Below are 14,571 nucleotides of genomic sequence, written 5' to 3' on the forward strand. Positions count from 1 at the left end.
GGAGATGCAGCCCTATCATCTGAAATAATAATAACTCATGACAACTGGTATTTAATGGAGTTCATAAGTACATCACTTTAAAAAGGATTTTTCCCCTTGAAAAGTTTTCTGTGTATTTTGTAGAAATCTACTGAGTCAAATAATTTGAGAGTGAATTTTTCTTTAAACAAAACCAATATTAGGTTTCATAATGTTTCATGAAACAATTTACTTTCAAACCTTTTAGCTAAGTTTAAATAGCTTTTTTAGAGGCTAGCTCCTCTACTGTTGCTAAAACAGACTTGCCTTCATGTTTTAGTTGTGTACTCTAAGTGCAGTATTTTAAGGTCCTTTGTAAACACACACTTTTTTATTGTATCAAATTAGTTGTTCTTTGTGCAGTGCATGTGGCATTCAAGTAAATACTGGTTCAGACTCAGTGATTTGGAGAAAAGACACAAAAGTGTCTGCTTCCCAAACTTTGAAGTTCACATTTAGGCACAGGCTTTTCTCTTGCTGGTGTCCAGCTTTCTGCAGATGACTGCTGATTTATAATAAACTTCATTTTATTAAGGCATGTCTTCTGCTATGTTTAATATTGCTACTTGTCAGATTAGCCCACTAATAAGCTTGGATAGTTTCTGGCATAGCTTCCAGAGATATTGGAAGGAGCCTTTTTCTCTAAAAAATCATTATGGATTAGATTCCTTAGGCTCCAAGATAAATCTTCCATGTTACTTTTTCTTGTCTTACACAATGTGCAGAAGCTATTGTCTTCCAGATCCATGCTGCTGAAAATGCTTGGAGTTCTTTATGTCTCAAAAAGATCAGGAAACCTCATATTTTTCTTTTCCTGTTCCTTAATCAGATATTGATGAGTGCTCACTTCCTAACATCTGTGTCTATGGTACTTGCCATAACCTGCCTGGACTCTTCCGCTGCGAGTGTGAAGTGGGCTACGAGTTGGACAGAAGTGGTGGTAACTGCACAGGTAAAACTCTGATCAGCATCCCTCTTCATCTGCTGCCAGTGCCATGGTCAGCTCCTTAGGAAACTCTTTTAAGAAGCTGTATAAATCAAACTGGATATAGGAAAATACAGACTTCTCTGCTGTATAACACAGGATTCACCATATCTTTTTTATGCTCCTCTTTACTGTTCTTTGTCCACCTCTGATATCCCCTTAAGGAGGGGAAAAACAGATCAGAGAATCCCTCTGGCAGAGATGTATTGTGCTTTGTGCAGTACTGGATGGTGAGCTATGGCCTTGTCTTGTATTTTTCCCTTAAGTTCTTTTTTAGTACTTCATGTGGATCTTGTTCAGAGATTGATTTTTTTCAGGAAAAATGCTTTTTTTCTTTTTCCCATGAAATGATGAATTCATCCCAGACTACTGTTCTTCTAAGATGCCTGTTTATTTTTTAGAGCTTTCTGGAGACCAGGATCTCGTAATTAATGGATTTGTGATGGTCAGCAGATGGTACCTGATGTATCAACAGGTTTTAGTATCCTTGAATATTTGCTTAGGACATGCTGTGTTTTTCTTGCAGATGTTAATGAATGTGCAGACCCCACAACCTGCATTAGTGGCACGTGTATCAACACTGCTGGGAGCTACACCTGTGAGTGCCCTCCTGATTTCGAGCTGAATCCCACCCGCGTTGGATGTGTTGGTAAGGGACCACTCCCTGTGCTGTTCATAAGGGAAGTTCCACAGAGGGGCTCCAAGCTGACTGCTTAGGAATAAAGTCCTGGGTCATGGGAAAGGGCTTGATCAGGCTCTTCAATTCCCATCTCACTGCCCCTGGCTTAGAAGCTGGAATAGGGCAGCAGGAGCATGTCCAGAGTTGATGCACCATGCCAGCAGTGCCCCGCTGCCAGAAGCAACCCCTTGGGGCTTGTTAGAGCTGTCCACAATTTACAGCAAGCAGGAGACAATTTTAAAATTCAACAAACTTAAGTCCACGTCCAGCTGGCCCCAAGATGGCAGGCAAATGAAGCTGTGGCATGAAGCCACCCATGCTCTTGGAGCACTGAGTGCACTTGGCTGGGTGCAGCTTCATAACCAATGGAAATGCTCTTGTATTAGGCTCCAACTGCTTAGTAATCCTAATATTTCCTTGGTTTTGTTTGTTTAAGAGGGTGTAGGATGCTTCTCAAATTTTAATGTGTTTGAAATTCCTAACATTTAGTAGATGCTTTCCTGCTTGTAAACCTTGAGTAGAGGGGAGAGTAGTGGATAGCTGGAACTGGAAAGATGTACAAATGTGAGGGAAAATGTGAGTGAAAATGAGAAAAAGCCTGGCTGACATGCCCTTGGACTCAATAAGTAAATTTCTTACTTTGTGAAAAGTCCAAAAAAGCCAAGAAGTGGGGCACCAGCAGCCTACCTAAGTGGAAATGCTGGGGTCCCCTGGGCAACACAACTTACTTGCTTTTGTGTCCTGCAAGAAGTGGCAGCCATCTGTAGGTGTCCCTCACCATGGGAGGATGTCCTGTGTTTTGCTCTCTCCTAAATGTGTTTGTCATTGTGTGCATTGTGAATAGATACACGATCTGGCAACTGTTACCTGGACATCAAAACTCGGGGGGATAACGGTGGCACCTTCTGCAGCAATGAGATTGGAGTGGGTGTTTCCAAGGCCTCCTGCTGCTGCTCCCTGGGCAAAGCCTGGGGAGTTCCCTGTGAGCACTGCCCACTGGTGAACACGAGTAAGTCTGCATTGCCTGCCTTGAGCACAGCCATGTGTTTGGGGGGTTTTTCCCTAATTTAGTCAGGTAGCTCAGATACTGGTGTGTATTTATTGTGGACATGCAAGGGACTGGCTTCCACTGGTCTTCACCAAAAACTTCAGCATTCTTTCCGAAAGGTTATTTGGTCAGAGTATTATTATCTCTCCTGAGAAAGTTTGCTATTACACTGAAAACTACTAAACTATTTATGAAATAGAATAACAGATAATGTTACAGAGTAAAATCTAGTGTCTCTAGCTGGTTAGTTTGTAAATTTACATTTAAATTATCTGTAGTAATCTGATAACGTTTTCAAAAACAATTGTGCTGAAAATGTTTCTACTATCATATGCTCATAAATCTGTTTTGTTTTCAGCTGAATATAAGGTTCTTTGCCCTGGAGGGGAAGGATTCAGACCAAACCCTATTACAGTTATATTAGAAGGTAATGTTTGCAATTTCCTATATTTACATGTCTGAAATTATAAAACTCTATAGTGAGGATCTTTTTTTTTTCCATTACAAACATTAATAAAATGTTTATATGTTTGTTTGGGCAGATATTGATGAATGTCAAGAACTGCCTGGACTTTGCCAAGGAGGAAAATGTATTAATACATTTGGGAGCTTCCAGTGTCAGTGTCCATCAGGGTACTACTTGAATGAAGAGACTCGAGTGTGTGATGGTATGGAGCTTTCACTTAACTAGCCTTCTGCTTTGTTTTTGAAAATAATGACAACTCAATATGCAGAGAATGAATCTTTCCTTGAAAAGGAGCACAACCAGACTAAGCACTGTAAAGCTATAGGGTGGTAAAATTGAACAAGTTAAATATTGCATTAAGAGTGTAAATATTCCTTCTTGACCATGTTGAAATAGATGCAAGATTTTTTTTATTATCATATTTTGATCAAAACCTGAAAACCCAACAGTTTTTTTCTACAAGTAAGATGTAATTTGGTAACTGGGTATAAAAATAGCTGTTTGATAATGGGCAATGAATAAACAGTCAGATAAAAGAACAAATTTTCCCCACGAATCCGGTGGACTGTATTTACTGAATACATGGTGTCCATGTATTTTTCTCTGCTTTTTTAACTCCTGCTGATCCAGTCATCAACTGAAAATATTGGTTGTACTGCAAAACATTTTCCTTTTCACAGCACAGTCAGAAGTATGTGTCACATTATGTGCCACACTCAAGGTGTACTGGATATAAAATCTTAAGCAACCCATCAAGTTCTAAAATTTCCTGTTGTCCATTCTGTCTTTGGTCTTCCAGATTGTTAATAATGTTAATGTAGTGCCTATGAGGTACAAACCACTGCAGAAATACAAAACATTCAGGCCCTAAATTAAGGCTGAACCAAAGTACTTCATCCACATTATGCTTATGTGGCCTGACAGATGCTGAGTGGTCTGTCAAAGATACTCTAAAGTTTTAAGGCTGGGGAAATATTTTTTAACTTTTGGGAACTGAGATGTTTTGGAGATGGTGTTCTGTTTGGTTTTGGTTAGACTTTTTTGAACAAAACTTAGTCTCTTGATGAAAGAAATGTGACATCGTGTGTTGAGAATGTGGCTCACTTTCCCCACTCAGGCAGGGCTCAGTCAGAACTCTACAAGGAGCCACTTTGGTTCTTTTCTAGATTTTAGAGTCCAGAATGGAGATTCCCAAATACTATTTTTGTACAAAAGATGCAAAAGTCAAATTGCTGTTTCTGAGCTTTCCAGACATATCAGAGTTCCCATCTTTGCATCACAGCTGGGCTTTCCATGGCCACCTGTGCTGCCACTTCCTTTTCTGTGTGGCTTCACTCTACCATAACCTTCCTCAGAGCCCTTCAGCTTTTCTCCACCAGTACCTTCCTACTTCAGGCATTACTGAGACATTTTTGTTCTCAAAAACACATCAGGAAAGCTTCTGTGGCCACTCACTCACTGCCTGTTTGTTCTCTTCTAGATGTGAATGAGTGTGAGACACCTGGTATCTGTGGGCCTGGCACCTGTTACAATACTGTTGGGAACTACACCTGCATCTGCCCTCCTGATTACATGCAAGTCAATGGAGGAAACAACTGCATGGGTGTGTGCTGGGGTTTCTCTAAAGCTTTATCTTAGTGCTTTGGGCCAGGGAGATCACCTCCCCTAAGAGTTGCCTACTGCATTGGCCTGAGGTTTTTTAATTTTCACAGATATGAGAAGAAGTCTGTGTTATAGAAATTACTATGCTGACAATCAAACCTGTGATGGTGAGCTGCTCTTCAATATGACCAAGAAAATGTGCTGCTGTTCCTACAACATTGGGCGTGCCTGGAATAAGCCTTGTGAACAGTGTCCTATCCCCAGCACAGGTACATCTTTGCATTGCAAAGCTCTCTGAAGGCCTTGGTAACATCATAATTACTCTTAGTGAGTGTAACACAATTAGAGATGCTATGTCTTTTTTGCTCTTATGTGTGTAAAATGAGGGGATTAGTTGCCTCCTTGTCCTGGAGATGACCAGCCCTAGTCATGATGAAGGCATATGTGGGGTGGTTTGTGTCCATGCTGCTGGGTTGTGCCTGCCTTGTGCCAGTTTCACTGTCTCAGAGACTTCATGCTCTATATTGATGAATGCACCTCTTTGCAAGTGCTTGTTGATCCAGCGTTGAGGCGCTGACCAAGACTTTATTGGTGTTGCTCCAACCCATACAGGGTCTGCTCTGCTGTGCCTCTATTGCTGTTTGCCACCAAGGGCCTTTGTGCAGGCCAGGGGCTGGCAGAGATACCTTGGTGTGCTCTGAGAGTGATCTGTGTTGAGCAGCCAAATGTAAGATGTAGGAGTGTCTCTGCCAATTGCACAGGCATACAGGATCTTCCACACTGGGTGAGACTGCAGGACATCCCACTCTGGTTTGAGATGGTTTGCTTCAAGAGCAGCTTCCTAGACACTTGATTCTTCCAACTTTTAGTTCAGGTTTTAACGAGTCAGATCTGAAATTGTGTGCAAACACTGTAATGCACAGGGATAAGCATAAACAGAGCAAAATCAGCATGTGATCCCAACTGAATGAGAACCCAAGGGAGCTGACATGGTGAGTTTGGGAAAGAGGCTGCCTACCTCTGCATGCTCTGCAGGTTCTGAAAGAGTAGAAGAACTTTCTTGGCCAGAGCATATGATGACTTTTTGACTGTTGATTAATTCCAAATGCTTTAATCACTGCTTTGCTTTCCTGTTGCAGATGAATTCTCCACACTCTGTGGAAGTCAAAGGCCTGGCTTCTTCATTGACATTTATACAGGATTACCAGTTGGTGAGCAGTAATTTATGTTTTGAACTAAATTCCATGCTACCTCTGCCCAGGGAAGAGGGAGGGGAGGTTTGTTTTCCCAGTTTTGTTTGTTTTTTTCGTGTGAGGAATAACAATTAAACAGTGTAATGGAGTTCAACCCTCTGTTTAAGACAAACTTAAGTGCAAACTGGCTACTCCTCGCTGGCAGCAGTGACAGTTGCTGCTTGTAATCAAGGCAACACAGAGCTCCAAAGAAACTGTAATCAGGGCTACATGAGCAGGGCACAGATACTGGGAATGAGAGGTCTGGGAGTAAGGCCAACCAGCATTTGGTCTGAGAGGAACTGGGAGTCTTTCCTTCAAACTAAAGCAAGATTTAGTCTGACATTTCACATCAGTCCCCCTGGGTATTGGTTTGACACAAAAATCCTTTTTTCTGCTCAGCTGGAATATTTCTCACATATGTTATTGTGTGTTACATTTGAATCGTGAGTAACAAATTGCAAAACAAATAGAGAGAGGAGGAATTTTAGGACAAGGAATTGAGTAAATCCCTAATGGGACTCCCTTTTGTTTTCATTTACACTAAAATGCAAATGAAAAGCAGATAATGTACCCTGTAACAAACAGCAGTGGCACATAGGCAGTAATCAGATGCTTTAGCACGGAGCTGTTCTGTGGTGCAGTGTTTAACTAGTTCAATGAAAATATTTCTAGTAAAGTGAGGAATGTAATTTTTAAAGAGGTTACAGAAATGCACAATATTTATTTTTTAGGAGGTCATTGCTTGGAAGCAAAGTTTCCCCTTGTAGCTATTAGCATTAGTGCAGATTGTTGCAGAGTCTGCTCAGCTAATTGGGCCCCTCATCACACCAGCAGGGAGCCCTTGGATGTTGCTAGCATGCACAGGTAGAAGCTGCAGTGTTTGACATGTGTGCAGGGCTGGTGCAGGCTGCCACAGCACGGGGCTGTGTGCTGCAGGAGCCAGTGCAAACAGAAGGGCTGTCCCAGAGCCCCCCAGCACTGGCAGTGCCTGCAGGCCTGTGCTGAGGCTGGGGCACACACAGCTTCCCACAGCTGTGCAAATCACAGCTCTCCCTCTGCTTTGGGATCCAGGCTGTAGCCCCCAGCCTGCTGCTTTGCACAGGGCTTACTCATGTCCCATACACCTGCAGGCACAGGAGCAAGGGAGAGCCCTCTGCAGGGGCACTGCTCTGTCTACCCTCTAGTATTTCCTTACAGTCCAATGATATTACTGTCTGTTTGTATTAAAGTTTTATATAGTTACTTCAGGTGCTTGTTTCAGAAACAGAAATTGTTCTGCTTTTATTCATCCTGTATATGAGAGGACTCAAAATTACAGAATCGAATTTAGAAAATTAGGGGTTGTATCCAGCAGAAAAACAAAACAAACAAACAAAAACCCTACCAAAACCCAAAACAAACAAAACCACATTATCTGATGGAAACTCCTGTCAGCTGACAATTTCCCACCATATTCTATGACTGTGTACCTCAGTGCATATGTCAAAGTTTACTGAAGGCAGAGGCTTTGGAGGAGTCTCTGAACTCTCTCGTGTCAGAATATTAAGATGTGTAAGGACCCAATAGGCAAGGTATATAATTGTAATAGCAGCTGGGTTTTTTTCCTGCCAAAATCAGTTACTTAACTGGGGTGTATATAAAGCATTGGCAAACCCTGGCTGCCTGGCTTAATCAATCTAATTAATAGCATGTTGGCAGCACTTCAGATGTTACCTGTCATTGGCACTTTCAAACTGTTACATAAGACCCTGAAAGTCTTTTCAGATTAACTAGGGTAAAACAGTGCAAAACTAATTCTGATGGGTGTTTTCATTCAATCATGCTCTGGTGTGTTAAACCAAAACCAGTTCCATTGTCTTTCTTTGGCTCTTCCCAACAACTCCACTGTGGCACTTGGGAAGGTTCATCAGGGCTGTGGGTGGGACACACGAGGAAGGATGTGTCTTCCTCTGTATTCCTCTGTAGCAGAATATACCTTCAGTACAGAGAAGAGTCAGAACCTGAGAAAACAGGAAATACCTAAATTTCCACAGTTTGGAGTGACTTACTCAACTGTTCAGTTAGGAACATTCTGATGCTTGGATTGTGTTTGATAATTATCTTAAAGGTAAATGCGTAAGGACATACACTGTAGCAGAAGATTCCATGAAGTTCTCAGTACAAGTATTAAAAAAAAAATTATTCTTGCAGATATTGATGAATGCAGAGAGATTCCTGGAGTGTGTGAAAATGGGATCTGTATAAACATGGTTGGCAGCTTCCGGTGCGAGTGTCCTGTGGGCTTCTTCTACAATGACAAGCTCCTGATCTGTGAAGGTAGAGTGCTCCTCTCATTCAGAGGAATGGTGTTTCACCAGTGGCAGCTCAGACACTGCCTAATCAGAGCCTGGAAGGCATCCTTAATGAGGGGAAAATACTGCTATCAGTGTAATAAGTCTGTGTTAATTCAGACATTTTGAATTCTTTTGCATAGAAAATACCATATTTTCTGTCAGACATCTAAGGCCTTGATGGCACATGAGTCAGCAGTACTGGGAAGTAATGTCATTTTTTTCCCATTTGACAGTAAAGCCAAGAAAAAAATAGTAGTATTGAGTCAGATCATGAGCACAATTTTTTTAATTCCAAAATAGTTTTTTTCTAATGGAACAAATATTTTTGTAAAAAATAGAAACAGATGGTTGTTTATTTCTAGTTTAAACATTCCCTAACATTGTATTAGTCAGTTTAATGAAGAAACTGAAGATAGCATATGAGTTGCTGTCATTCTCTGCTGTGTGTTATGACTGCTGGCAACAATGGGTGCTGCAGGTAAGGCATTGAGAGCTTTGAGTAAAAGCTTCTTCTGTGTGCTGCTTCTAAGTGAAAACCAATTACATTTCTAGGGAGACAAAGTCCTCCTTTTGCAGCACCTGAAGTAAAGAAAATTGATCAAAATTTTTTTGCCTAAAGCTTTGTGATGGTGTTTTACATTGAAAGCTACTAACTCATACCAGCATGCTAAAAAAATATGCTTTTGACATCCTTCCACTGCCAACTTAGTATAAAACTCAACTTCCTCTTTGCCTGGACAGATATTGATGAGTGCCAGAACGGACCAGTTTGCCAGCAGAATGCAGAGTGTGTGAACACAGCTGGGAGCTACCGCTGCGACTGCAAACCGGGCTACAGGTTCACATCCACGGGGCGCTGCACTGGTGAGTCTGGCAGGGCTGCAGGCACCAGGGGCTTCTAGAGGGCTTGGAAAACATCTCTCCAGAAAGATGGTATTTCAGCTTCAAGAGCTCTTTTAAAATCTTTTAGGACATCCCATAAACATTGAGGTAATTCCAGGCCTCTCCTGTGAATGTGTTAGTGGAGTTAAAAACCTAAGTAGGTGTTTGTCTTTCATTTTCTTTAGCCCTTGTCACATCTAGGAAGGAAAGACCATTTGTTGCACTACCTTTCTGTATTTTCTGATTTTCATTATGATTTTCTGTATGTGTTTTAGCAATTTATTTTCCACTTGTATTTTTATAAATAATTCCCTGCTTGCTGCTGGAGCCTCTGTTGGTAAGGTAGACTTATCTGCTTGCCTGTATGCAATAACTAACTTGAAAAGCTTATTGTTGAATTTCCTAACTTTGATACAGATTTAAACAGGGCCCATAAATTTATTTTTAAATACTCATTGAGTGGGACTGAACTTTTCTAATCTATTTGCTTTTTCTTACAATATCTTAGTCCAGAGAGGCATTCAAGTTATCTTACTTACTTGAAGAATTGCTGAGATTTTAAAGACTGCAGTGGGACAAGCTGCTGTAAATATTATATACTATATACATTTCTGAACAAAATAAGAATTACAACGGAAGCTAGTTATATTATCCTTGGGTTTTTGCTTCTCAGTACTTGAGTTTTAGGAAGTGCACTTTTCCCTGCAGTGCAGTTTTTCATTGTTTCATGTGACCCTTGTGGGAAAAGGGTGTAGTGGAAATCAGAACACTACTATGAGAACTAAAACTTTGCTTTGTTAAGCTATGCAGTGGCACATGTAAATATTCAATATGTTCCTAATGTAATTGTTGTTGTTAAGGGTTCATTACAGGAGTACAGGAAGAGCAAGGGGAGGTTCTGATATGGGTTACAATTCCAAAGATGAATTGGCACAAATAGTAATACTTCCCTGTATTTTGCTCTTATTTTATATGTGGTGAAAATAAAGTTACACAATTAGAGTAGAAATACAAGTGGTTGACAAAGTACGTGATCCAGCAAAGGAAGGAAATTCCCAACCACTCTGCTGGGAGCAGAGAGGGGTGAGCACCTTGGATCAGCCATGCTGCTGCATGGAAAACTATCACAGCCCTGTAGTTTATGTGCTATTGAGTCAAACCCAGTATATCACAGCCACTAGCACTAGGAGTCCTGCATTTATCTTACCTTCAAGATAGCATTCTTCTGGTGCTCTCTATTGTGGTAAACTAAAGAGTTTTTCTTATAAATTCGTTTTTCACATGACTATTCATTTACCCACAAAGCACCAGAGTCATAGATTTTCCTTTGTCTCTGCTCTCCTGAGCTGAAGATCAGGAGTTCTTAAGACAGCATTGGCTTTCCTTCTGCCTCCTTTAAGCTGTAATTAGCAGTGCCCTCATCAATAGCATTGGGAGAGCTTGGTCCTCAGTGCACACCCATCCAGTTACTCACAACCCCATGGGATGTGCAGAGGTCCTGGGCATGGGGCTGTCAGGGTCATCCATGATTGTCCCTCTGCCGAGAACAGTCAGCAAGAGGCAGGGAAATGAATTTCAATACATTAAGTTCTTTGCAATTAGGAACAACTTGACTCTTACTTTTGCAACGACCTGGGGATGGTTTGCTGAGAAACTGTGTCTGCTTGGCTTAGATTGCATAGAAAGGAAAATTACTGAGCACTAGAGCCTAATCAGTTTTAATACAAGCTCATGGCATCACCTCAGTTCCCATATTTTGGAGCTGTAGCATAGGAAGGAAGGAAGTATATTGAATCAAACCAGCTCTTGGTGGTGATTAGGTCAATAGAAACACCTCATTTGATGCTTCTCATTTTTCATGGAGAAAACTATGCCAGAGAGCAAACATTTTATTTGTTAACATTTTATTTCATTTACTATTGATAGAATCCTGGGATCTGCCTGAAAGCATTTCTAGTGAGAGTAGCAGGAAGCAGTTGGATGTTAACAAGGATAAGAGATGCCCTGCTTTTGTAAGGCAGCAATCACACGCTGGCAGGAGAGCTCTCCTCCTTCTCTGCAAAATTATACAAAATATCCCATGACTCCATAGTGCAGTAACTCTTCTTGCTGTTTGAGCTCTGTCCAGTTTATAGGATCAGCACATTTCATGGCTGCTGCAACACGTGGATGTGTACCTGTTTTCTCTCTGCATGCTGAGTTGATAAATCCAGTGCCTTTTATCTCTCTCTGAGCCTAGTGAGAAAAGCGTGGTCTTCATTACCCTTTCTGTTCTGCTGATTTCCATGAGTTGAGCACTCAATTGGTGCTACAATCAAATGTGGCTAAATGCAAGTAGCTGCTTTCATGAGAAGAATGCAAACTGTATTTCATATGCCTCTCTCATATCTCCTGCAGTCAATATAGAGCCCTCAATCTCAGACCCTTTCCAATCTTGTGTCATTAATTCTGCTTTTCAAAGCCATGGTGATATGCTTTACCTCCAGAAAGAATTTGAGGTTGCTAAATATGATTTCTATGCTAAATTTTTTTCTGGTCCACAAATACTGAAGAGGTAATTTGCATGCAAATAATCCCCTTTTCTGGGATTTACTTGGTAATGTTTTTATCATTAATAAATTAAAAACACTATTTTAAGTTAGGCCATGCACTGGATACTGTCTCAGTTGCTGCTAATGCATTTTTCCAGTCTTTTAGTTTAGAAGCCTTAACTTCCACTGCTCCTCTTTGTTTTCAGATCGGAATGAATGTCAAGAAATTCCCAATATCTGCAGCCATGGGCAGTGTATTGACACTGTTGGAAGCTTCTACTGCATTTGTCACAATGGATTCAAAACCAATGATGACAGGACAATGTGTATAGGCAAGTATATCAAATTAAACTGAGCTTAGGCTCCCATTAAAATAGTTACTAAGCCTGTCCTCTCTGTAATAAGGAGTTGCATTACAATATCTGAGATTGTGAGCCATTTACCACCAGACAAAGGTGCAAAACTGGCCATTAGAGATGATTAAAAGGTGATACTGAATGAAAACCATCTCATTAAAATAGAGTGAACCTTTAAAATTACATATCTTGTCTAATGAACTGCTAATGTTTTCATTTTTGAAGAAAATATTCTTATTAGAATTTTCTGGAGCATCTTATCTCATTTATTCCTTTAGGCAAGAAATGTAATAGATTGATATTGCAATGCAGCAGTTATATTACAGCCTACTTGTTAATAGAGTGAATGAAGGGTAGATTTCTTGCCAGAAAAAAACCTTTTTCAGGAACAGTCATCTTCATTAACAAGGAGATTTTGTATTTAACCCATTTACAGCTGTCAGTTGTGTGTTGTATGAACAAATTGAGATTTCAGAATGCTTACAATTAAAGATAGCTTACACTTAGTTTGGGAAGGGTAATATAGGAGCCAAAGTAAAGCAAATGATTGTTGGACCCTTCATTATTTTTGTATATGTTAATACCAAGTGTGTAAATGTATGTAAAATCTTCTTTTTGAGAGCTGTGACAATCCTTTTCCCTTCTTTCAGTGTGGTGGCAGTGGGTTATTTTTGTCCCGTTCCTTTGTAGATATTAACGAGTGCGAGAGAGACGCCTGCGGCAACGGAACCTGCAGGAACACCATTGGCTCCTTCAACTGCCGCTGCAACCTGGGCTTCATCCTCTCACACAACAATGACTGCATAGGTGAGGAGTGCTGAGCACAGGCACGTGTTCTTGGGGCTTTCTCCCTCTAATAAAAGTGCCATAAGTACCATTAAGTAACCCTATTGTATCAGTCTCAAAAGATCTCTTGGATTATGCGCTGCTCACTTTTCTAGAGCCACTTGAATGTTGGCCCAAGATACAGGAACGTTTGGGTTCCACTCCTGCTCTGACAGTTTTATAATAGAGTAATTTCCTCTCACTTGCTTTTGAAATGAGTTGTGTTACCAGTTACTTTGTTGATATGGTGGAAACAGAAATCTCACCCAGTTTCCATTGTTGCTGATGTTTCTGACATCTTTCAATGTTATTTGTCCTAGACGTGGATGAGTGTGCAAGTGGAAATGGAATGCTCTGCAGAAATGGTCAGTGTGTGAACACCATTGGGTCCTTCCAGTGTCTCTGCAATGATGGCTATGAGGTGGCTCTGGATGGAAGGACTTGTGTTGGTGAGTGCTTTCTTTTAGGGTTGAAAAAAAGTGTGGCGAACCTTGAGCAGATACACTTGGTGAAACAGTGGGGTCAGAGGGAACTGTCACACTGCCATCTTTGTACCTAGCAGAAGGGAACAATGACAAGAGGACAAGAAGATGACTCCTCCCACTCCTGAAAAGTTCTCCCTTCAGTTTGATGGAATCAAAATTAAAGTAGCCTCATTGAGAAATTTATTGAGATAACAGCAATTACCTCAAATAAATTGTCTTTCTTTTTTTCTAGATATCAATGAGTGTGCATTGGAGCCTGGAAAATGCTCACCAGGCACATGCCAGAACTTGGATGGCTCATTCAGATGTATCTGTCCTCCTGGATACATCCTGCAGAATGACAAATGTGAAGGTGTGTACAGAACAATCATTCTTCTGTCTATTTCTTAGCTGCTCACAATTGTTACCTATTCCCTTTGCATTTAAATGGGAGTAATGTTTAGTCTTGTCTGGCAGTGTATAGTTCTGAACTGTAGCCACTAGTAAGTCTCTCACTTCCTAGAAAAGGTCTCTCCAACATTTGTTTGAACCAGAACTACTTGCTGTGAACCCTAGAAAAATATAATCCCAGGCTATTTCCTTGGTGGTACATTGCTGAAGTTTGCCCACTGCCTGAGGATTTGAAAACTAACTGTGGATTTTGCACTTGGGTTACTGCTTCCTCTTTCTTTCTTTTTTTGGGCTCTTTTGTTTGTCAAATATGATAGATATCAGTGATGATGTAAGATAGTCCTTTATGTAGTACAGCTGCCAGTGTAAATATTATTGTTTCTCATCTCTTTAATTACTTCTCTTACAGACATTGATGAGTGTGTGGAACAGCCAGAAATTTGTGCCCTGGGCACATGCAGCAACACTCCAGGCAGTTTCAAATGTCTGTGTCCAGAAGGCTTTGTATTGTCTTCCACAGGAAGGCGATGCCAAGGTAAGTTCATTCCTATTTTCTGGCATTTCAGAATTTGTTTGCTGTTTCATAAAAGCCTTTTTAGCGAGCTGTTTCTAATACAGCAAGAAAGCTCTGGACTCAAACAGTGTTTTTCATAGGGAAAACATGATAATTCTGTAGCTGGGGCCAGGTTCTGTCTTGCCCTAACATCTGTTTTTCATTAAACAGAACACTGCAATA

The 14,571-nt window shown here is 40.7% G+C and overlaps 1 protein-coding gene across 3 annotated transcripts in view; it reads left to right on the forward strand.

The window, feature by feature from the left end:
- FBN1 (fibrillin 1) overlaps positions 1-14,571 on the forward strand; it is a 144,560-nt gene that overhangs the window by 111,066 nt on the left and 18,923 nt on the right. For all 3 annotated transcript variants that reach the window (XR_011681475.1, XM_071441490.1, XM_071441492.1), the window contains exons 36-50: positions 848-970; positions 1,530-1,652; positions 2,527-2,691; positions 3,089-3,157; positions 3,273-3,398; positions 4,677-4,799; positions 4,909-5,067; positions 5,938-6,009; positions 8,224-8,349; positions 9,108-9,230; positions 11,986-12,111; positions 12,826-12,942; positions 13,281-13,409; positions 13,678-13,797; positions 14,245-14,370. Coding sequence is in view for 2 of the 3 variants with exons in the window: in XM_071441490.1 (XP_071297591.1) it covers positions 848-970; positions 1,530-1,652; positions 2,527-2,691; positions 3,089-3,157; positions 3,273-3,398; positions 4,677-4,799; positions 4,909-5,067; positions 5,938-6,009; positions 8,224-8,349; positions 9,108-9,230; positions 11,986-12,111; positions 12,826-12,942; positions 13,281-13,409; positions 13,678-13,797; positions 14,245-14,370 (1,827 nt within the window). In the remaining variant the exon portion in view is untranslated. The remainder of the gene's footprint in view (positions 1-847; positions 971-1,529; positions 1,653-2,526; positions 2,692-3,088; positions 3,158-3,272; positions 3,399-4,676; positions 4,800-4,908; positions 5,068-5,937; positions 6,010-8,223; positions 8,350-9,107; positions 9,231-11,985; positions 12,112-12,825; positions 12,943-13,280; positions 13,410-13,677; positions 13,798-14,244; positions 14,371-14,571) is intronic.

This window comes from Agelaius tricolor, unplaced genomic scaffold (assembly GCF_023055355.1).
Source record: "Agelaius tricolor isolate 1412-34295 unplaced genomic scaffold, bAgeTri1.0.p SCAF_16, whole genome shotgun sequence".
Classification (NCBI taxonomy): domain Eukaryota; kingdom Metazoa; phylum Chordata; class Aves; order Passeriformes; family Icteridae; genus Agelaius; species Agelaius tricolor.